This window comes from Phyllopteryx taeniolatus, chromosome 12 (genome assembly GCF_024500385.1).
Source record: "Phyllopteryx taeniolatus isolate TA_2022b chromosome 12, UOR_Ptae_1.2, whole genome shotgun sequence".
Taxonomy (NCBI): Eukaryota; Metazoa; Chordata; class Actinopteri; order Syngnathiformes; family Syngnathidae; genus Phyllopteryx; species Phyllopteryx taeniolatus.
The window spans coordinates 18,672,897-18,696,998 of record NC_084513.1 but is presented as its reverse complement, the minus strand read 5'-3'; the positions used below and the strand labels follow the sequence as shown (position 1 = coordinate 18,696,998).

The 24,102-nt window shown below is 43.2% G+C and overlaps 1 protein-coding gene across 2 annotated transcripts; it reads left to right on the top strand.

The window, feature by feature from the left end:
- Positions 1–984: 984 nt before the first annotated feature.
- LOC133487070 (protocadherin-17-like) lies at positions 985–22,910 on the top strand. 2 transcript variants are annotated; one of them, XM_061793059.1, is made up of 4 exons: positions 985–4,404; positions 8,792–8,850; positions 9,019–9,188; positions 19,398–22,910. In XM_061793059.1, the coding sequence occupies exons 1-4, from the start codon at positions 1,933–1,935 to the stop codon at positions 19,967–19,969; spliced, it is 3,273 nt and encodes a 1,090-aa protein (XP_061649043.1). In that variant the 5' UTR covers positions 985–1,932; the 3' UTR covers positions 19,970–22,910. The 2 variants fall into 2 exon arrangements, with proteins under 2 accessions (XP_061649043.1, XP_061649044.1); XM_061793060.1 differs by lacking the exons at positions 8,792–8,850; positions 9,019–9,188 and having other exon boundaries at positions 19,398–19,686.
- Positions 22,911–24,102: the final 1,192 nt, after the last annotated feature.

Sequence of the window (24,102 nt, the reverse complement as noted above, 5' to 3'; positions counted from 1 at the left end):
TTGCGGGTCTCCGCCCCAAAACCAGTCACAGTACCAACACGGACCTGTGAGAGGCAGCACGGGGCTACAGGGCATCAAGACTGCTGAAAAATACAGAGAAGAAGAAACAGTAGTAGCCAAGTTGAAGAAAATATAGAAGCTAGGCTAACTTTTAACTTAAATGCTAACAACAATGCAGTTGCAAACGCTTCTTTTTTTTTTGGAGGATGAATGACTTGTGAGGCATGTTATAAAAACACTCAGCACAACCAGTTGCTCTTCTATTTCTGTCTAGCAACAGCGCAAGCTTCAGACATTTTCACCTTTATTTTGTAACAATCTACTTTTGCTAGTCTTTTTTTGTACTTAAGTACCGAGTGCGATCCATTTTTCTGTGGCTGTCAGTCAGTGCCAACAAACTCTACGGCCAGAATATTGGTTACGCCTGCACAATCTAATGAGATCCATCAGAAATCCAGAGCCAAGCTTGAAACTATCAATCTTTTTAATATTGTGGTTTTCGTCGGCTCCATCTTGTCATACAGATATGTGTTTGAGATGGGTTGGGGGTGAGGGGGGATTTAACGAGATCCACTTTAATTTCACATCTTATCCTGGCTCTTCACTGGAGTGACCGCATGTAGCGTTCATTGATCCACTCTTAATCCCCCCCAGTTGTTTGGAGCAACCACCACCACCACAGAAACCCCCCCCCCCCCCCCCCCCCCCCTCTGTTTTTTAAACGTATTTATTTTGTTGTTTTTTTTTGCATTCCCTCCCCACTGATACTGCGCGCCCATCAGTAAATGAATCACGTCGTACTAGTACAGCTTTTCTTCATGCCATCCATGTGCTCCACCTGAGACGGCGAGATATCTGTCACCGCTCACTCACCGGGGCTGCGAAGGGAGCACTAAAGTGCGCGCACGTAACGCGCGGGAGTGTGCGGCAAAGAGGAGGGAGGGAGGCAGGGAGGGAGGGAGGAAGGAGGAAGAAGAAGAGGAGGGGAGCAGCTTTCAACAGTTGAGGAGGAGACGCGACTCATTCTGATTATCTTCAATCATCTCGCACCTTATTTTCTCCTCTCTCACTCTCCGGCTCGCTCTCGTCTTCTTCCGCTGTGCAACAGATAAGCGTGGCGGCTGATGGATGCAAACAGAAGCGCCTTCGAATCGGACTGGATTACGGGATTAGCGGACTGATTAGTGGACCACAAAAAAAAAAGGGGGGGAAAAAGAAAAAAAAGTAACCGCTGTGAATGCTCCTCGGCGAAAGGAGCACACAAAAGGTTGCGCCGGAGGAAGGGGAGGGCGAAGCGAGCGGCTGCAGCCACGCTCGTTTGCTTCGTGCACTTTACTGGAGGAGGCTCAGACAGTCAGGCAGGCAGCCCCCCGATGCAACAGTGTGCCGCACCGGAGACTAAAGTCACACAATGCACCGGCGGTGGTAACGCGGAGCGATGGTGCAATTTGGAGCTTTGCAGCGTGCAGATGTCGCATGAGGGCAATGCGCCTGTTTTGCCTTTTTTCTTCACCTCCTCCTTTTTCTTCTTCCTACTGAAAGGCAAGCTCTAACCTTCACCATGCTTTAACCTTGGACGCAGAGGGGAATATTAATACTTTATTCTCATCGATTATTCATTGTGGGAGCCCCGCTGAGAGGGGAAACAAAGCATTCCAATGTTGAATTTGATCTTTAATTCATGCACGGGGTGTCGTCGGGCGGTCATCTTTGTTTACAGAAAGAGTTCATCAACGCAGAGCGGCATGTGAGAGAGCTAATGCCCATTAAAGAGGGTTCACAAATCGATTTGATATCCAATTAGCAGGGCAGCAACATGCCTGCTTTGGATTTTGTCCTCTAAAGGTTTTGTGGAATAATCAACAGGTTGAAAGTCAGTTTTTTGTTTTTCTTTTTCTACTGTGTGCCAGTACCGCATATCCAACTGAAGGGATGCGTCTCTCTGTTCCCATCTTCCTTTTGCTGTGGGTTAAAGCCCTGACATTGAAAAACCTCAGTTATTCTGTCCCGGAGGAGCAAGGACCCGGCACTGTCATCGGTAATATCGCGAAAGACGGCGGATATGAGACCCTGGAGAGAGGGAAAAAATCCAACTTCAGAGTGTTGGAGAATTCTGCACCACACCTGGTGGACGCCGACCCAGAGAGTGGACTTATTTTCACCAAACAAAGGATTGACAGGGAGACGTTATGCAGGCGGAACCCAAAGTGCCAGCTCTCCATGGAAGTGTTCGCCAATGACAAAGAAATATGCATGATCAAGATCGACATACAGGACATCAATGACAACTCACCCAGTTTCCCTTCAGATCACGTTAACATCGATATCTCGGAGAACGCGGCTGCGGGCACGCGCTTCCCGCTGACTATTGCACATGACTCGGATACCGGGGAGAACGGGATCAAGACTTATCAGGTCACCAGAGATGATTACAATACATTCTCGCTGGATTTAAAAGTAAGAGGCGATGGGACTATCTATCCGGAGCTGGTGGTTCAGAGACCGTTGGATAGGGAAGACCAGAGCCATCACACCCTCCTCCTCACTGCCATAGATGGGGGCGAGTATCCGAGATCAGGCTCCATGCAAATCAATGTCAGGGTGACTGATTCGAATGACAATAGCCCCATTTTTGAGAAATCCTCCTATGTGCTGGAACTCCCGGAGAATTCCCCGCCTGGAAAAGTACTCATAGATTTAAACGCCACCGATCATGACGAAGGAAGCAACGGACAGGTGGTTTACTCCTTCACAGGATATGCATCTGAGCGAATACAAGATTTGTTCTCCATTGATCCCAGTACTGGAGTCATCAAGGTCCAGGGCGAAATTGACTATGAAGAAAATCCGATTATAGAATTTGATGTGCAGGCCAAGGATCTCGGGCCCAACCCCATACCAGGCCATGCGAAAATTACTGTCAAAGTGCTTGACAAAAATGACAACTCGCCAATAATCAGTTTTGTTTCTGTGCGGCAGGGTGCCATCAGCGAGGCGGCACCCTCCGAATCTGTCATCGCGCTTGTCAGAGTGACTGATAAAGATTCCGGCCGAAACGGTCAGCTCCAGTGCCGCGTGCTGGGAAATGTTCCTTTTCGACTGCAGGAGAACAATGACAATTTTTACACGTTGCTCACCGACAGACCTTTGGATCGGGAAACCAAGGACGAATATAACGTCACGATCGTAGCCAGAGACAACGGCATCCCCTCTTTGAACTACACCAAGTCGTTCACTGTGAAAATCTTGGACGAGAATGACAATGCACCTCGTTTTACAAAAGTCGTTTATGTGCTACAGGTGCCCGAGAACAACATCCCAGGAGAGTATCTGGGCTCCGTGCTGGCCCCTGATCCGGATGTAGGCCGCAACGGCACTGTAACCTACTCCATTTTGCCATCGCATATCGGCGAAGTGTCCGTTTATACGTACGTGTCAGTTAACCCCACCAACGGAGCCATTTACGCGTCACGCTCTTTTAACTATGAGCAAACGAAATCTTTTGAGTTCAAAGTACAGGCTAAAGACGAAGGCTCCCCTCACATGGAGAGCACCTCCACCGTTAGGGTCAACATCCTTGATGTAAACGACAATCTCCCAGTGATCATTTTACCGCTCCTTCAAAATGATACAGCAGAAATCCCAGTGCCTCGGAACGTGGGTATCGGCTACATTGTGGCTACGGTGAAAGCAGTGGACCACGATCACGGAGAGAGCGGACACTTGACATACGAGATCGCAGAAGGGAACGATGACCACCTGTTTGACATGGATCCGATAGGCGGCGAAGTACGGACCACCCGCGCCCCGTGGGAAGAGGTCTCGCCCGTGGTGGAGCTGGTGGTTAAGGTAACCGACCACGGCAAGCCGCCCTTGTCCACCGTGGCTAAGCTGGTCATCAAGGCCAGCACGGAAGTGGCAGCAGGTGGTGGGGGATCCGGCATGAGCGGCGAGCGGCCGCACTGGGACGTATCTCTACCCCTCATCGTTACCCTCTGCATTATCTCTGTCATGCTCTTAGCTGTCATGACCGCCATCGCTGTCAAGTCCAAGCATCAAGATAAAGAGAGCGGGAATTATAACTGCCGCATGCCTGAGTACTCCAATCCTCCGGTGGGGAAGGGCAAGAAGAAGCGGATCAACAAGAGTGACATCATGCTGGTGCAGAGCGAGATGGAGGAGCGAGATTCGGCTAGCCGCATGAACGTGGTGAGCAGCCCCTCGCTCATTACCTCGCCTATATGCTTCGACTACCAGAGCCCCCTGCCGCTCACGCTGCCCAGTTCCGAGGTCATGTACCTGAAAACCACGCCAAACAGCCTGACGGTACCCAGGGCAGGTTGCCACTCCAGCTTTGCCGGGCTGAGCACAGACACTCCAGCAAACAGGATGTCAGTGATACAGGTAAGACACTGTATGCTTATGTGTGCCCTCTGTTTGGCTGTGGAACTCTGGAACGAACAATCTGACATCATTATCACTTCAGCTTGCTCGCTTAAGGCAAACGCTTTGCAAATGAAGCATGATATGACAACTTCGTTTTGGTTGGCATTTTACTAATAAGGTTAATGTTTTATCCACATTTGTTCTCTTGTAAAGTGCTATGCCTGCAGGCCACGTAATGAGGAAATACTCTCTCTCTCTCTCTCTCTCTCTTGCTCGCTCTCTCTCTCTCTCTCTCTCTCTCTCTCCCTCTCCCTCCCTCCCTCGCTTGCTGTGTGGGAAAGGTAAACAGTGTGAGTCTTGAACAAGGCCGCTGTGACCCCCCAGCAGATCCTGGGTTGTGGAGAGAAAACAAAACCCAGCCTGAGATGTTGGACCAGACAGGTGTTTGAGCAGCTTGTCCGATCGCATTACCCAACCAATATGCGCCAGACACCGAGATGCACACGACGTAACCCCGACAATCGCATTTTTTTCATCCCAAATATGGGTCGGATCCGCCCAGCCTCATCCGAAGTTGGCACGAAGCGGCCCTTGACGGGGTCCGTTCGAGCCTCGCCAGCTAACATGCTAATTGGCCAGCGCGGGCTTGTTGCGCTGCCTGGAATTGTGTGTCCGTACACGATGTAAATATCTGGGTCAGTCTCACATTTGGAGATGGTAGCACAGATGACAAGGCCTGGCGCTGTCACCAGTCGCTGTGCTACGTGGGTGTGATCAACACAAACACATTATTCTCAAGATGAAGGGAAAAGGGCACTAATGAAAGCAGCTAATGCTTTCCCTAGTATGCCTTGCCAAAGAGGCACATATGGTCACAATGGCGCCGCGTTCTAATCATGTCCTCATCTCTGCCAGGTGATGCAAAAACAAACCTATTTTACACAGAGATCATGCAAAATAACCGCATCAGAGCCGTAACAGAAGACCTGGTAAAAAGCCAACTTTGCTTCTTCATTTATTTATTTTTTTACACAGCAACATGGCATCTCGTGGTGGCAATGACTGAACTCCTCCTTTGAAAGTACAACCCCAATTCCAATGAAGATGGGACATTGTGCTAAACAAATAAAAACAGAATACAATGATTTGCAAATCATGTTCAACCTATATTTAATTGGATACACAAAGACAAGATATTTAATGTTCAAACTGATCAACTTTATGGTTTTTAGCAAATAATCATTAACTTAGAATTTCATGGCTGCAACACATTCCAAAAAAGCTGGGACAGATGGCAAAAAAGACTGAGAAAGTTGAGGAATGCTCATCAAACACCTGTTTGGAACATCCCACAGGTGAACAGGTTAATTGGGAACATGTGGGTGCCATGATTATGTGTAAAAGGAGCTTCCCTGAATTGCTCAGTCATTCACAACCAAAGATGGGGCGAGGTTCACCTCTTTGTGGACAAGTGCGTGAGAAAATAATTGAACACTTTAAGGACAAAGTTCCTCAACGTACAATTGCAAGGAATTTAGGGATTTCATCATCTACAGTCCATAATATCATCAAAAGGTTCAGAGAATCTGGAGAAATCACTGCATGTAAGCGGCAAGGCCGAAAACCAACATTGAATGCCCGTGACCTTTGATCCCTCAGGCGGCACTGCATCAAAAACCAACATCAATATGTAAAGAATATCACCACATGGGCTCAGGAACACTTCAGAAAACCAATGTCAGTAAATACAGTTGGGCACTACATCCGTAAGTGCAACTTGAAACTCTACTATGCAAAGGGTAGGGTGTTATCAAGGGTAGGGTGTTATCAACAACACCCAGAAATGCGGCTGGCTTCTCTGGGCCCGAGCTCATCGAAGATGGACTGATGCAAAGTGGAAAAGTGTTCTGTGGTCCGACGAGTCCACATTTCAAATTGTTTTTGGAAATTGTGGACGTCGTGTCCTCCGGGCCAAAGAGGAAAAGAACCATCCGGACTGTTAGGGACGCAAAGTTCAAAAGCCAGCATCTGTGATGGTATGGGGCTGTGTTAGTGCCAATGGCATGGGTAACTTACACATCTGTGAAGGCACCATTAATGCTGAAAGGTACATACAGGTTTTGGAGAAACATGCTGCCATCCAAGCAACGTCTTTTTCATGGACGCCCCTGCTTATTTCAGCAAGACAATGCCAAACCACATTCTGCACGTGTTACAACAGCGTGGCTTTGTAGTAAAAGAGTGCGGGTACTAGACCGGCCTGCCTGCAGTCCAGACCTGTCTCCCATTGAAAATGTGTGGCGCATTATGAAGCGTAAAATACGACAACGGAGACCCCAGACTGTTGAACATGTGAAGCTGTACATCAAGCAAGAATGGGAAATAATTCCACCTACAAAGCTTCAACAATTAGTGTCCTCAGTTCCCAAACATTTATTGAATGTTGTTAAAAGAAAAGGTGATGTAACACAGTGGTAAACATAACCCTGTCCCAGCTTTTTTGGAACTTGTTGCAGCCATATATTTCTAAGTTAATGATTCTTATGCTAAATACAATCATGTTTATCAGTTTGAACATTAAATATCTTGTCTTTGTAGTGTATTCAATTTAATATAGGTCGAACATGATTTGCAAATCATTGTATTCTGTTTTTATTTATGTTTAACACAACGTCCCAACTTCATTGGAATTGGGGTTGTAGAATCAGACCCGTAACAGAGTACAAAAAGCGGGACAGGGATTGTTAAGTCTGACAGCTGACACTCATTTTTTCCTCTCCTCTTATGTTGCAAACAGTGTGTCTGTCCAACAAGTGTTCTCTCACCAGACGCTGGGGCTGACTTCAGTCTTTTGAACCATTTGATGGCAGGATGCCGTATCGGTGTGCGAAAGTGCACACAGTTGCTGTAATATCCCGCTTCACTGGGTTCTGTGTAAAAAGCGAAAGCAGCTCAATGTCAAATTATCTGTTTTGGCTCTGGTTGTGGCCTTTCTTATAACTGGCTTATAACTGATACCACCATGTGTCACTGTAGACGTCTTTAACCACAACACAGTGCTTGCAGAATAAAAATGGTATCTGTAAAGCTGAAGGTTGCAGGGAGTTTAAGGAGAAAGGAATGCTCTAGAAAGAGCTCGTACACATTTGAGAAGAAAGCATTTTAACCTTCAGTTACTAACGGAGGTGTAAAAGTAACTTATGAGTGATAATAATACTTCAATTATGCAGTAATTGAAGTATTGGAAGAAACCCCTGTCTGATGTATCATAGTTTCTTAGCAACTGATGATGGGAGAACTTAGTGGATGAAAGGTTTTTACCTAGTTTGCGTAGCGGCGTAAGAATATGTCGTCACGTGGCACAAGAAGGCACACTCAAACTTACTGCGGTAGTTTCGTTTTTTCATTTGATTGTTTTATATTCATAGCCTCGAATTGTTTTTCATATGAACATTTACTGTCATCGTGACTTTAGCACTGTGTTAGCAAAATTTAGTGCAAGACTACGGTGCGTTCCGTTAACTAAAGATTTGTCACCACCAGAACGCCATCATAAACCGAGGCCCCCTATAAGTAACATTTGAACGTAAATATAGGAATTAGGAGCTTTATAACGTAATAACAACTACAAAATCAATATTTGATTTAGTTGTATCAATAATTTATATTATGATATCCATATTTTGTCTGCACCCCTAATAGCCTTGTGGAATCAGACTGTTGAGTGTCACAAAGAACCATACATTGTGCAAACATTTTGTGTCTGAGTTTTTCAAGTTTCACGTACAGATGATTCAACAACAAAATTCCCACCTGTTGCTCCCACCGCTGTTATCCAATAGTGTATTTTTTTGGGAATGTGCTACTATGTGAATATTTGGGTTGGCAGTTAAAGTTACGGAAGTAAAATGTCTCTGGCGGTCATAGTTAATGTACACGTAGCTACCAAACTCATTATCATGAACAACCCAAACATGCGTTTGTCGTGTGTTTCATAAAAGATGTGTTTTTCAGTTTTTGGACAATCACACCTACATTTCTAAAAAGAAGAAAAAAAAACATTCTCAAAAGTTTGCCTTTTCGCTCCCTTTGTCGTATACACGTGTGGCCCGGAAGACGTCGGACAGCGAAATTGCTTTTAACACAACAGGGAGGCAGAAGTGAGTGTCAGGTCTGAAACTTCACTGATACCACATCTAAAGCCATTTAATGTTCGTTTACACAGCACAGCGACCCGGAAAAAAAGGCAGCTAAATCCCAGCTTGAACAGGCTGTGTCAAAGAGGCTTCGCGGATCATTTCAATTCACGCCTGTGTCTAATGTCATCAGTGAACAGTGTGAAGTGCTTTTGTTTTTTTTGGGTTTTTTTTAAAATAAAAAACACAATTTTCATTGTCATTTCCAGACAGAAAACTTCCCCTCCGAGCCTAATTACGGTGGCAGCAGGCAGCCGTTTGTTCAAAGGTAAGAGCTCACATGCAGACACTTCCTGACCGGGTCTTTTGAGCTCCTTCATCCCAGTATCAAGCCTGCCTGGCTATCAAACAGCAGTGCTCACACAGTGAGAATGACAACTTATATGCCCCCCCCCACCCCGTCCTCCCCACACACCCCTGTCTTTTCCTGCCGCAGCTCTACATTTAAGGATGCAGAACGAGCGAGCCTCCGAGACAGTGGCCATGGTGATAGTGACCAGGCTGATAGTGACCAGGATACTAATCGAGGCTCCCAGTGTGACACGTCTGCCAGGGAGGCCCTCAAGATGAAAGCCACATCAGTTAACGGGCAGCCTTTCGAGCAGGGTGAGTGGACTCTTCCCGACGTCGTCAAGATGCCTCTGCGCTTTCCCGTGGCACAACGTTGTTTATATTTTATGCGCCGAGGCTCGGCCGGCGTTTAAGTGCGGCTTCACCCGCCTTCGGGCACCGCCGAGGTAGACAAACATTTACCATGCAGGTGGTAAATCGGCAATGCATTTTTGTTGTTGTTGTTGTTGTTGTGGCGGAGGTTGCGACTGCTGCTCGCTTTACACGGCAGGCTTCTTGAGCTGGTGTCGCAGAGTGCCAGGTAAAAAGCGAGCTTTTAAGGGGATACTTTGAAAGGATAAAAGGGTCCGCTGTGTGAAGGTGGAATGTTCAAACATCCCGCGTCTGATTTAGGCATCAAACAAACTCATATGCATGGCAAAGTGTACGCCTCCCTGCGTCTCTTTTGATCAGGCCTCCATTTGAACACGCGTCACGCATACCTTGACTTAACATGAGAGCGCGACAGACGCTCACAGGTATTTGTGGCAGCTGTGCTTCCACCTTTCGCCCTCCAAAGTGCTTCTAAGTTATTATTGGTGGGGTTTACAACTAAAAATAGGAATATAAAAGTTTAATTATGACTGAAATGACTGCCAAGAGTGCAATCACAGATGATTGCCAAGCTGCTGCCACCCGCCCGACCTGCTCGGGATTGATATATTTAGCAGGAGTTGGAGACAAACAGCAAATATGAGAGCCAGCCTCGCAGGTGAGATAAAGGTTAACGGCAGGCTCGAGCGAGGAGGCGATGGCTTTCATTTGCTCGTACGAGCCTTGGAGGAGAAGGGCTCTGGTCATCAGCTCCCTATGCGCTACTTTCCACACCATTTACATTGCTATGAACTGCCTGTACGCGGCAGGCTCGGGAGGGCACGGACAGAAACACTCTGGTGGCTGCTGGGGGGAGAGAACCAGAGAGCAAGTGTGAATGTCTCCCTCCTCCCTTGTGTGCGCACTGTGGGGAATTATGGCAGACCACACTTGTCTCCGTAGGAGGTGTAAATTCAATCACAATTTTTCCAACACATTTCTTGAATGCGATTCAGCGTCGAGTTCTCAGGCCAATCATACAGAGAGATATTGAAAGAGATGTCTTGCGCGTCGGTGCCAACCGAATATTTACATGCGCTACGGCGGCGCTCAAGGAATTTCATTTATCCGGCTGTATATGTAAGATAAGCGCAATGCAAAGAGGTGGTGCATTGCGTTTATAAATGGAGGGCCGTGATCCTGCTTTTCCTTTTGGCAGGGTAAAAAGGTAAACCTTGATCAGATTACGTTTAGATGCTGGAAATGGAAGACTTTTAGTGGTACAACAAAAGTTCTTAAATCGAACACAATCCAATCGAATCGATTATTACCGTAGAACACAGGTGTCAAACTGGTGGCCCAGGGGCCAGATCCGGCCCGCCACGTCATTTTATGTGGCCCGCGAGAGTGTGCATCGATTTTGTGTTTCTTGCTAAAATACCAAAATTCCAAATTGGCTTCACTTTTAAAAATATTGAGATATTGCAAGCATTTCTTTGTTACCAACCCCACTTTTAAAATAAAACTGATTCATTCTGCAGTTGAACAAACAGTTTTTACTCGCTTTTGATTTCAAAAGTAATTATCCATTAATTTGTGTATATATAATAATATGAGGCAATCATAGATTCATATGAGTTTACAGCCATAACGGCCCTCCAAGTGAAACAATAACTGCGATGTGGCCCGTGACAAAAAATAGTTTGACACCCCTGCCGTAGAATGTCACAAAAATGGAATTCCTCAATCCCTGGGTCAAACAGCAGCTATTAATCCATCCATCCATCCATCCATCCATCCATCCATCCATCCATCCATCTTCGATAGTGCTTGTCCTCATGAGAGCAGTGAACCATATTTGGTAACTTAAGTTGAAATGGGGCCATGTTTTTGGACCGTGGGAAGGAGCTGGTGTACCCGGAGAAAACCCATGCAAGTACCAGGATAAAATGCCAAATCCACACAGGAAGTGCCAAGATTCAAATACTAATCTGAACTGGGCAGACGTGCTAACCACTATTTTACAAATAATGAAATAGAGTGCGCGGCACGGTGGGCGACTGGTTAGAGCGTCTGCCTCACAGTTCTGAGGAGCGGGGTTCAATCCCCGGCCCCGCCTGTGTGGAGTTTGCATGTTCTCCCTGTGCCTGCGTGGGTTTTCTCCGGGCACTCCGGTTTCCTCCCACATCCCAAAAACATGCATGCTAGGTTAATTGACAACTCTAAATTGCCCGTAGGTGTGAATGTGAGTGCGAATGGTTGTTTGTTTGTATGTGCCCTGCGATTGGCTGGCAACCAGTTCGGCGTGTACCGCGCCTGCTGCCCGATGGTAACTGGGATAGGCTCCAGCACGCCCGCGAACCTAGTGAGGAGGAGCGGCTCAGAAAATGGAGACAGTTTTTTTTTTTTTTTTGCTTGCTCCAGCACAAAAAAGCTTGCAGGTTAAGTAGTATTTCTTTTATATCTTTACCTTTGCCATCCCTCCAGTCTCCTGGCTGCTTTGATACAGGTAATATATGCACCTGTGAAGCTCCCACTATCATGCACCCTGAATATTTATTCTCTCTCGCAGACGCCAGATGCACTGTGGGTATGTTGCTAGGCGTTTTCCGTTCCTCGTTTTCCACTGCTCTGTTCACAATTACCCAATCAGATCGAAAAGATTCCCATGCTTATTTTATGTGAGTGTTAAAGTCAACGTACAGTTTTTTCACTTGAGGTGTACATTCTTTCTTTATTTTATTAAGATATGAACTAAAAATGAGGAAAAAAGTCAATGGCACGAACAATGGATGAAAGCATCCTGGTTTCAACATGACCTTCCTTCTCTACTTTTAATCAAGGACTTTATAAATCTAGGCTGCGATTTATGTTCCCGAAGGCGGTTGATTATTTATTAATGTACTGCGTGACTATCAAAAAAAAAATAACATAACTAATTTAGGAGGGATAAAATATAAACATGTCCCCCCTTTTGTTGGCCAAAAAAGATTTGAGGTGATACGATGACTTGCACGGGGAGAAGTAGAAGAGAACAATGATTTCAATGATACCGCCGTGTGATTTCCTGGAGCTTCCAAGCACGCACATCTCGTCATCAGTTCCATCAGTGAGCTCCTCTTCAGTGCATCATGATGGCTGCCATGGAAATAGTCGCAGCATCTTCTTGCCTCGCTTATCGTTCTGCTCTCATGTATCTTAAAAAAAAAAATAAAGAAATAAAATAACCACCCTGTCTCTGTGGAAGAGAAATGGAGAAACAAATGGCACAGAAGCATAATCAGGCCCTGTGGATGCTTCAAAGTCAAGCGCTCAAATATCTACAAGTGTGGGTTTGCCAAATCAAAGCTACGATTTAGTCCATCCTTTTGATATAAAATGCATTTTGAACTCACAAATGTATTTTGTCTTGATCTCGGTCACATAATATGTAATATGGCAGTTGGGAGGGGGGGGAGATCAAAGACTGGTCATTTTGGTGTAGATGGAGCTGCCGGTTAGTTTTGTAACAGAACAGAAAAAAACAATTAAATTGTGTCTCATACAATTCGTAGCAATGACTTAAGTCTGAGATTAGTCGCCCAAGAGTTCGAATGAAATCACCAAACCTCCGGGAGACACAATCTGTTCCACAACATACGTGAAGCGAAGACAACCACTGTCAAATAAAACAAACAAACAAAAATCTCGCGAACAGCCCCAAACAAAAATACTTACTTAAAAATGATTTTGTCTCATACTTACTCACAGTGTATACTCAGTGTGAAATCTGCATCTGTTTAATTGAACACAGAAGTTGATCAATTATTATTATTATTATTGTTCTGCATTGAAAAAGCAAAGGAAAAGCAAAAATCTCGCATGATTTGCTGACGTTACGTATAAGGGGGGGAAGGAGGCCTATTTTTTCTAGAAATGTTGGGTTTAAACTCCGTTTTGTACTACTGTCTACGAACTCACAGCACTCATATCATGATGGAAGAGTCAAAACAAACTCAATACTTGTTGAAATTCTGTGTTAATCATGAGAAATGTTATCGTCAAGCCCAAATGCCAAATAAAAGAGAAGAGTCTCTGACTCTGATGATGCTTAATAGATCACAGCAATACGATATATATGCGAATATGGCCTCGTAGGACTGTGAAAAGCGCAGGGATGACATCATGAGTGCGATGAGTTTTGAGGCATTGCAATGACACCATTGACCCAGCATTGGTTTTCTGTTTGTGGTGTCGAAAAAAGTTAAAAAATGAACACTATTTAGTGTTTAGAGTGAAAGAAAATAAAACAATAATGCTTTCCAAAAGAGCCAAATATTTGGTTTGTAGAGAATTCTTTTTGACGTCATGTCAGCCTTTGATGGTGATGCCAGCTGGGAGCAAGAAAATTGTTGTGCAGGGAGATAATTAACGACGTGACACGTTTTGTTGTTGTTGTTGTTTTTTTTTATTTTTTATGACAATTGAGTAGTAAAAAGCAAGAAAACAAACAAAAAAAATCTTTAGCTCAAAATTCCAAAAGAAGACAAAAATAACAAGCGATAATTAAAACAAAATCTTCAGACTTTCTGTTAGTCATAGTGAGCTCGAGGCTGACGTTAGCATGATTTCTGAATTTAAATCAAAGTGATGTATGATGCCACAAGCGTGATGTGGCTTTTTGTTAAACACATTGACTCAGACATGTTTGGCTCATTTCCACAAGAACTACAGTGGACCAGAAGGGTCACAATATACAGTGTGCTCAATAGAAGCAGCATAATGAGTCAAACTTTTAGTTCCATACACACAAATGTATTGGGAACACTGCATGTTCTCTTCCAAATAAAAAACATCAAGTTAACATGATCAAATATGTTATTCCTTTACAGAAACAGAAGACAAGGGAATATAAGGCTGTTAAAAAATAATAGCAGAAAACAAACCAACATTTACTGGATAAAGTGAAAGATGCTTGAATATTTAGCTTTCCTGAACAACTATTTAGTTGTATAAGAATTAGAATCTTCAGGCCAAAAGGCCTTGTCTGACAGAAAAGTATTCGGTTGTACTATATTGAAGTATTTAACAATGTACTCACGTTATTTTTTGATCAATACTCATCTACAAATCCATCAAAGTTGTCATCTTCCGTATCCGAAAGGAACAGCTGGGCAAGTTCTCAAACAAACACGGCAGGTTCGAGACAGTCTCGTTGCCGTGCGAAAGCTCGAACAACAGTGCAAGCAGACACGTTAGCCCAAGCATCCACAATCCATTCACGTATGCTGGCGTAACTCGCCCTCCGTTGCCTCCCAGTCTTAGTAAAGCTGTGTTCGCCATCTGTCATCCATTGCTCCCACACCATCTTTTCCTTGTAATCAGCCGGAAGTTGCTGCGCCACGGTAGTCCTTGCCCGGATGGATAAATGGCGCCGTTTCATAAAACGAAAGCACCGAGACGGACCTCCTTGAAAATGTTTGATTTTCATTTCTTCTGCAAGCATTATTGCCCTCAGTCGAATGGTGACTGTAGAGAGGTTTCTCCTGGCTGTTCTTTGCTCATTAATCCATCGCTCGAGTTGGTCTTCCAACTCGGGCCACCTCGCCTCGCCTCAGCTTCGTCTTCTTGACTTGGCGAAGCTTGTTTTCCCGCTTCTTCCACTTGTGAACCATGGATTCGTTGATCTTGAATTCTCTCGGAGACGGTATTTCCGCTGTCTGTGGACTAGTGATGCCAAAAACAACGTTGACAACAAAGCAAACGGGCTTCCAGTCATAACTCTACGAGATCACCATCAAACTCATATGATGGTTGTACTCCCAGTTGGGAGCTGCCGGTAATTTCTCGTAACCGTTTGCTGCACCGGCCTCGTTGAATGAATGGCAACAGTTATTGACGGCCAATCAGATTTGCAATCGGCCCCCAATACAAGAATGAGTGGGCTCCAAAGAGTCTCAATTCAGACGGACATTTCAAACAGGAGAAGGATGGCTGTGTTGTTTTCAAAGTTTTGCTACACCTGTTGTCAGGCAAACCAACGTCTAAAACAGCTCAGTTTTTAGTTAAAACGGCATCTCGTAAGTAGAATTCTGCGTGTGTGGCTGTCCCTGGACCGACAACTACTTGTACTTTACTGAAACAGTTTTTTCCCCCGCTTCTCCTCTTTTTGTCTGTTGGAGTTTGCCCGGCCGGCTAACTCGAGGTTGGAAGTTTCGTTTTGAACGAGAGGAGAACTCACATTGAGGCTCCCACATAAGGGGTCTGTGTTTCATTCATTATCCTTCAAGTGTCTCATTCATATTTTCAGGAGATCCTTTTTGAGGAAAGGACATAATTCCCAGCAATTAATTGATCATTACGGCCAAATTAAAGCAGGCGGGCGAGCAACAGGAAGAATAACTGTGTGCTTTGCAGTCACAACGGGCTGTTTCATTTTTACGTTATGGAGCAAAAAAAAAAAAAAAAGAATCAAACTGTTATGGAATGCTTATTTTGGTGAGACATTTGCGCAGACATTTGTAACACGTAGCCTCAAACCAATAATACTTATTGCGGCAGCGTCAAATAAATGTTGATTGCGGCGTAATTGCTGCAATAACAACTGGCTCATTGCCGTGTGCTCATTTTGTTTGCGATCCCGCAGGAGCAGAGTCATGTGTGAGGAATACGCAGCGAGAACAACATTAATTTTCAACGTGAGATTAGATCAGTGTGCTCTTTGCATCGAGACATAAGCATTCATTCATTATTCATTCATTAAAGCTTCTAGCTTGCTGCTTGTACTTTGCAGCCGGAGTCTTTGCGGACATGTCGCCAGTCAACCACAGGAGCGACATATCGAGACGGACAACGAGTCACACTCCAGCCCGTGGGCACACTGCAATCACCAATTAACCTGACATGTTTTTGGCCATGAGAGGAGGAGTCACATACAAACACTCAAAGGCTGTTAGACAGCAAGACTCTGGGGGGAAAAAAAAGAAAAAAGAAAAAAGCAATATCCACCATTAAATATGAAATTCATGCCGCGAGTTGATACGTTTTGAAGGTAATTGTTTTTCACTTACTGCTAATTTACACCAATAACTATTCGGCTACTGAATTAAATCATTGTTTTTCCCCCCAGCATTTCATGTTTCCAAGCATGCAAATGAGGTCATTCAGTGGCAAGGACAGGTCATTATATAAGACGTGTCTAATAAGTGGTGAAATGAAAAATGGCCAGGAAATGCAAATAAGGATCTTATTATGATGCAATAAACTCTTAAGGGAAAAAAAAAAGGTTATGCTAATGGTTGTGCCGTGAATGGTAATGCCAACAAACTCCAATTTGTCCTTGACTCTCAATTTGTAGGCATATAAATTGACAACAAATTCTTTAAAAGCTCCTTACTAATGATAATAGCATAATGTGGTACCTTTGTGTAAAAATAAGATAAACATGAGACAACAATTAGACGGATGGAACTTCTTTTTTGTGCTTGTGTGAGAGTGATGATGTTAAAACGTGACGTGTCAGGCGCGTCTGCAATGTGACTTGCATTTCTCCTCAGTATTTTGTTTTTTTCCGTCTACATATTAATAGCGGTTCAATCAATAGGCACAAAATATTTATTCTGTGCTTGATTAAGAAGGTCGAAATGAAAAATGATGCAATAAACTCTGAGGTTAAGCTAACGATTGTGCCACAATTGGTAATCCCAAACTGTCCTTGAGTCTCGGTTTTAATGAATGAATTGAAATTGATGTTGACACAGTTTTGAGAGCAGGTAAAGTGTATGCGTGCAAGTCTTTTCTGATGCAACTCACACAGTTCCTTGTTTTTGCTGGTTCTGCATCAGGGGAAAAAAAAAGCTTCCCTTGCACCACAAGCACATTTTCCAGGAAACACCTACGCAGGTTGTGATGGTTTGCAGACGGGAGGAAAGACCTTCATGAATAATATTAACCACTCTCAACTGTTGCATTGCCCCTAAGTGGGGGGGAAAAAAAATAAAAATAAATAAAAATGTTGCTCATGTGCTTTGTTTTGTTGCATATCATCATTGTGATGTGGCATCATGTGGGAGACTGGACTGCAAAGTTTCCAAGTTTCAAATATTCTACCACTATCACAAAAAGCAGCGGGTTTAAGTTTGAACATTTCCAGTAATTTACTGTATAAGGGATATTTTATGCATACTGCATTATGAATTAGTCAAACTCAAAAATATAAATGATAAAATCAGACCTTTTTCTCCATAGCACTGATTTCATGTGTGAAATATACCTTTCTGAGGGGGGCCTCAAAAAGTTATATTCTCCATAGAATTTCGAATATTTGCACAGTCATAGTTAGAAATGAAAGAAATTTCAAGTCAGATGTGGTAGGAAATTTGAAATTAAAGTATTATTACATTGACAAGTAATTATAAACTGTAAATGAAAGCGATGCATGTTGCACATCATCAATTTATTGTGGCATCATGAGGCAAATATTTTCCTAAACATTCAGAATTTTTACTCCGCTCTTTGTTAGAAAACACTGCAGGATTTGTCGACGTAATTTCAAGTCATGTCTGGTTGAAATTCATATTTGATAAATAATATGAATCACCCAACTCTTGCATTGAACAGCGATGCAAAAAAATGTTTTGTTGCCCATTATCATTTCATGCGTTGTCATGAGGCACATTTTCCCCTTTGCCAAATTCTCAATTTCCACCATTGTTGCAAAAGACTGCAGCTTCTAATATTTATATGTTTGGGGGCGCCTGTGGAATGCAAATGTTCCTTTAAAATAAGTATATAAGTACAATTTAAAATTCTAAGTTAATGATTATTTTCTAAAAACAATCAAGTTTATCAGTTTGAACATTAAATATCTTGTCTTTGTAGTGTATTTGATTAAATATAGGTTGAACATGATTTGCAAATCATTGTATTCTGTTTTTATTTATGTTTAACACAACGTCCCAACTTCATTGGAATTGGGGTTGTATATAAAATCAGGATTCAAAACTTGAATAATAAGGGCCACCTCTCAGCTCTAAGACGCTGTGGGCGTGTCGAATGGATCCGCCAAAAGGAATCAAACATACTGAGGGGGTGAAAGCTTATACAATGTAAAATCACGTTAGGAGGCTCAACTTCAAAACTGAATGGTTATTGTGGACTATAATCATAAAAATAAGCACACAAGTCAACTTACTCTCGTTGTCGGTGACATAATGTCACAGCCGAACACGTCACCTGACGACAGCGGGACGGTAGGAGGAAGCCCAGGGAGCTTGACAGTCGGCACTGCCCCGTTCACTAGTATCAAGTTACCCACAAAGTTGTCGCTGGTGAAAGTTTACAAAACTGCACTGTAAAGTCGGCTGGTGGTGTTGATGTTCAGCTCGCCATCTGCGGATGTCTTTAAAAAGTAAATCCATAGCTTTTTTATTTCCTCATTTTTTTTTGGGAGCATAAAAAAACATCACTGAGCTGTTCTGGAGACACATTTTCGGGATGTAGCCATCGTTAGCTTGCTAACGGTACGCTGGAGTGGTAAATGGGCCGTGTTATGGAAGCTCAGCACAGCTAACTCACAACTGAGCAGCCAAACAAAATGACATCACTTTGTCCTTATATAGTGGGGGAGGGAACTAGCGCTAGAAAGTACACACCCCAGCCCTGTGATGTCACGGGGATGTGTTTTAGCCCCGCCCACAAATAAAAAAAAATTCAAGTGGTGAAAAAGATGCTTAAGCTATATCTCAACAACTCAGCACTATATTGTTATGTCTTTGCATAGATCTTCAAACATATTTAATGTAGTTATAAACAAAATATGGATATCTGCTTAGAGCCTCTATAAGAAATTTCAAGGCATGTATGGTGGTAATTAATATTTTACAAATATTGTGAATCACTCATCTCTTGCATTGACCAGCAATAAGAAAAATTTTATTATTTTGTTGCATAAAATACTTTTAAATGGCATATTGAGGTAAAAAGATTCAGAATTTTCACTATGCAGGTTTTATTTGGAACATTCCCAGTAATGTATAATAGATATTTTACGCTATATTTAGAGATAGGTCTATTTTCTTTTTTTTTTTAACCAAAACTCATTAATTATTGATAGTCATCACTCAACATGTGCTGGTAGGTTCTTTCTTTGGAGCCCGGTGGAACTAAGTAACAAATGTTAAACTGTTTTTGCAGAACAAGACAAATCAGTCCACTGCACCGATGAGTGTCGTGCACTGGGACACTCTGACAGATGCTGGATGCCAAAGTTACGGATCGGAAGCCAAGCAGACAGCGCCGATAATCGCACCAACCTTTTCATCCCCGTGGGAATGGATGCCATGGTAGAGACAGAGATTTATGGCACCATCAGCCGCGGCAGTCGGAAAACCCTCAGCACTTTCGGGAAGGAGCAGCGGGACAGCACCGTCCTCGTGGCCAACGTCAAACCCTACTTGAAATCGCAGCGTGCGCCGTGCCCGCCCCTGCAGGAGAGTCCGCCGGGCCCCAGAAGCCCCACCAAGAGCGGGACGGCCCCAGACGCGGGCGAGCGAGAGGTGAAGGAGGAGCGGGAGGGGGGCTCAGACAGCAGTGCCTACGGCCCGCCGGACGGCCAGTGCTCGCCGCTGCGCACCGCGCTGGAGGAGGCCTCCTACCTGACCCGCGACCTCCGGCCCAAGGCGCTGTCTAGCAGCCTCATTCACAGCGCCGTCATCAGCCAGGAGTGCGGCGTGTCCGAGTACGAGCCGCGGGACTCGGGGAACTGACAAGCGTGGGATTGGGGCTGACTTTTTGCTTTTTGTTGTTTGTTTCTTTGGGGTCCGAACATTGTATAACCAAAAATCATCTGCTTTGTGTCTTTCTTTGTTTTTTTTTTTGTTTGTTTTTTTACTCGGTGACTTGTAGGGATGGGCAATCGGCTACTTTTCCTTGATCGATAATGGAGAAAAATAATCAATTAATCGATTGTTTTTTGGGACTCTCTTGAATGAATGTTCTGAACTCCTGTTGCCATGCCAGTGTTGTATCGAGCAGAGAACTTGGGCCACAGCATGGATATGTCTTCTTTAGACAGCAGACAACAGGCGCAGCTCAATGAATCAGAATATCGTCGAAAAGTTCAATAATTGCAGTCGCTCAATTCAAAAAGCGAAACTCATGAGGTAAATCCCCACTTATTCGGTTCAGCCTTTACAAATTTGCCAGTTGGCTGACTATTCTCTGTGTTTTGGCCAAAAAAAACCACTTATTTGCTGTTTTTGTGCCCAGGCCTTGCCATCTGGTGCCATCTTGGCGCTAAGGAACTGTGAACTATTGAAGTGAATTGAGGAGCTTCTTTTAGACATTAGCCCTTTGCCGCCATCTTTTCGCATCTTACAGCAATTACAGGTACAGCATAAACCTTTTTGAGGGGGCTTCACTTACTTGCGGATTTTCCGTATTCATGGCAGGGCTTGATCATTTTTCAATGAGTGCAATATTTCATAATTTTCTTCTGAGTGACGTGGCAAAGGTAGTGGTACAAGTGGTATAGGAAATGGATTAAAGGATGAATGATTATTGCTGTCAGCTAATGAAAATCCCAAATTCCCATCTCAAGAATAGAACACATTATATTAGAAATTTTATGAAATAATTTTTTTTTTCAAGCAGCAATGAAAGAGCCCTCGCACCACCTTTTACATGGCGAATCCTTAAAATGATCGCCAGAGTGTGACGCCAAAAGTTCAATTCAATAAATGAAACTCATACATATTACATTGATTCATTAAACAGATTGGAAAATCAAGTGCATTTTGGGGGGTCTTCACATGCCCGAAAAAACTAAATATTTGGAAGTGTGTGAGGTATTTTGTAAATATACATTTTTTAGGGGTCCTGAAACCGAACGGCTCAAAACTCACTCAGTAGCAGCCCCCTGGAGATGTAGAAACGGGTGCCTTTTATGTACCCCAAGCAAATAATTGTAATATTTTACCTAAAATATATAAAATGGGCAGCACGGTGGACGACTGGTTAGAGCATGTGTGGTAAATCTATATAAGTTTTACTTTTTGAATTGAAATACTGAAATAAATGAAGTTTTCCACAATGTTCTCATTTATTGAGATGCACGAGTCAGCTGACTGCAGCCAATCAGTGCGCTCTATCTAGCCACAACTGCTTCAATCAATCATTCCCACTCATTACGACCTTAATGATCGATGAATCGATTGATTACAAGCCCATCCCTAGTGACTTGTTGTGTTTAGGTGGAAATTGTGTCCTTGACTCTTTGCTGTGAAGGTTTGCGGGCCAATCAGTGCTTACCTGACTTCAAGTGTTTCCATGGTGTACTGTACCTGTCAATTTAGATGTCCGTATTTTACACATTGCAGACGCCAATTTTGTGTGGCTGTTGGAACAAAATCGCTACTGTTAAGCTTTTGAGTCCTGTCTGCTTTTGTACGGTGAAGCTATCTGTCTCCATTTAGTGTTTAAAGGAACGTCACTTTGAAAATCAAAGGCCGACCGCATACATATCAGTGGCGTTACATACAAAAGTGAAGTGTCTTATGAACTGTAACGGTGGTGCAACAGGGGACGTCCCTTTTCATGAAACCATTCGAGGTTCTGATGAAACAATTTTTTTAAGAATGTATTTGTAATTTTATCGTCGTCCTCTCTGCTGTTTGTGTGAAAATAAGCTGGGCTTACACGTGAATGTGGGCTACTGTACTGTATTTGTGTATTTTATTAAATTTGTATACACTGTGTGCACAGAAGGACGTTGTTTTTCAGCCAATGATGACTTTTGAAGCTGTTGTGTTCATATGTGAGAGACATGTTAAAGCAACAATATGTGACTTTTTTCATCTGCTCCCGGGCTCCCCCTTCAGGTGTAAAATGTAATTTTGCTTTGACTGTTATAAATACAAATCGACAGTGAAAGACAGATTTTCTGATTTAAAAAACAACAACAACATGGCATTTAAAAAAAAAAGCCGATAAATGCGATAAACACTCCAAAAAGTCAAGTTTTGACTTAATCCCGCCGCACACCGTTCTGCACATCCGAAACCGACTGAACTGTTTTCATGAGTCGCCGACGGTTGGCCACCGGTTTTCGTGCTAGCATGGGATTGCAACATCGCAGATGTAACAGCCAATCGAAAAGCTTTCACCCCCAAAAACATGTTTCCGGGTTTTACATTCATAATTACCTGTGGCTCGAAAGCAAAGCGTGTAGAGTCTGTTGCCGAATTGCACGGGTGCAGTTTGTGAATGAGACCATCGATTATGGGCAACAGACTCTGAAAACATTCACTCTCTTTCCTTATTCTCGCTTGTTTCCTCTTCTTTGTAATCCTCCACGTCTTCCTTGACAATTGCGCCATGGTTTTGTGGTTTAACAAAAGATAATTCAGTAAAGTATATTGGATGTGCGGAGTCTCTAAACTCGATACAAGGTTGCAGTTTTTCCGTGGTAGCGCGTCAGTCGATATCGGGTGCTCAATCGCTTGGTGTGTGGCGAAGAATCGCCGACTGTGGTCCACTTCAGTCGATATACATTTCCCAATCACTGTTTTAAAGTAAAATACTGCATATTGTTGCTTTATCAAACAAACAAAAAAAAGAATACGAATGATCCTACAAATGTTCCAATGACAACAATGCATTGTGGAAGCAGATATGTGTTTTGGAGCAATTAAATATAGATCCTTGTTGGAGGAGCTCAGCGTGTATTTCCCCCCCCCCCCCCCCCCCCTTCTTTTATTGTCACTGCTCTCTATATTTTTAACTACAAATAAAAAAACATGCACTGTACATTAGTGCACCCCATCCCATGATGAGTTGACTCACTAGTTGACGCGCCCCGTATATAGCGTCATGGAGCGTTGTCGATGCTAACTCAAAGCCGCCAGAGGTTCAGGCGTCAGTTATTTTCTTTTATATTATTTATTTTAAACATCTCAAACAGAAATGTGACAGGACTTGAGTGTGATAAAAATAAATAAATAACACTCAACTGCTAGGAGACTTTTTCTCTCTCCTAAAGAAGAACTCTGAGATTGAGGAGATTAAATTAAAATGTATTAATCCACGAGGGGGGTAAAATGGGTCAGTGCAGCAGCAAACGACCGAACCAATAATGCATTAAATGTAAACACTTGTAAATACAAAATTGAGATAATCTGATTCGGAAAAAAAACATCTGCAATGATTTCCTATTCACAAGCCCCTAGGCGGATTAATATGTAAAATTTTACCGACGGGAGCAATGTGTCCAAATGGGAGCAAATTACACTCCATGGTTCAAAGACACAATTGGTGCCATGCTGGTGGTAACTAGCCCTGATGTATGATGTTAGTTGCATAATGTTAGCATTTCGGTTAACATGCATCAACAGAAAGACATTTAAAAGATGAGACAAGTTCCTTGCTTAAGTTGGAGCTGACATAAGTGTGCCAGTTGGTTTTGTCAAAGGATTCAACTGACAATACGGATGACTGCACAATTTTTTATCTAGAGTCTGTTGATTTGTATATTAAAAAGAAAAAAATACATAGCACTTGTGTAGGTGCCCCACACGTTTGACCTTATCCTTTAAGGACAAATGTATATATTAAAAAACAAAAGTTATCATTTGAATTTCATTATTGGCCAGTCTGGATATACCGTACCCTGTTAATGCAAGCTTCGCATTGCTGATCGATGGCATACACATTACACACACACATACACACGCACACACATGCAAAATAAAAAATTGAAAAAAAAACTCTGCAACAGACAATGGCCAGTGGAGCAGTGTCGAGGTTTCTTATGTGGGGGAGGAGTCAAAAAAGGCCAAATAAATGGTGTATTGTACAAAAATGATTTTTTTTTTGCAAGCGCCGGTGAAATGTGTTATTATGT

Coding starts and splice junctions, on each gene's coding strand:
- LOC133487070 (XM_061793059.1), top strand. CDS start 1,933: ATGCGTCTCTCTGTTCCCATCTTCCTTTTGCTGTGGGTTAAAGCCCTG. Junction 4,405..8,791: donor ACAGGATGTCAGTGATACAG/GTAAGACACTGT, acceptor TGTCATTTCCAG/ACAGAAAACTTCCCCTCCGA. Junction 8,851..9,018: donor AGGCAGCCGTTTGTTCAAAG/GTAAGAGCTCAC, acceptor TTCCTGCCGCAG/CTCTACATTTAAGGATGCAG.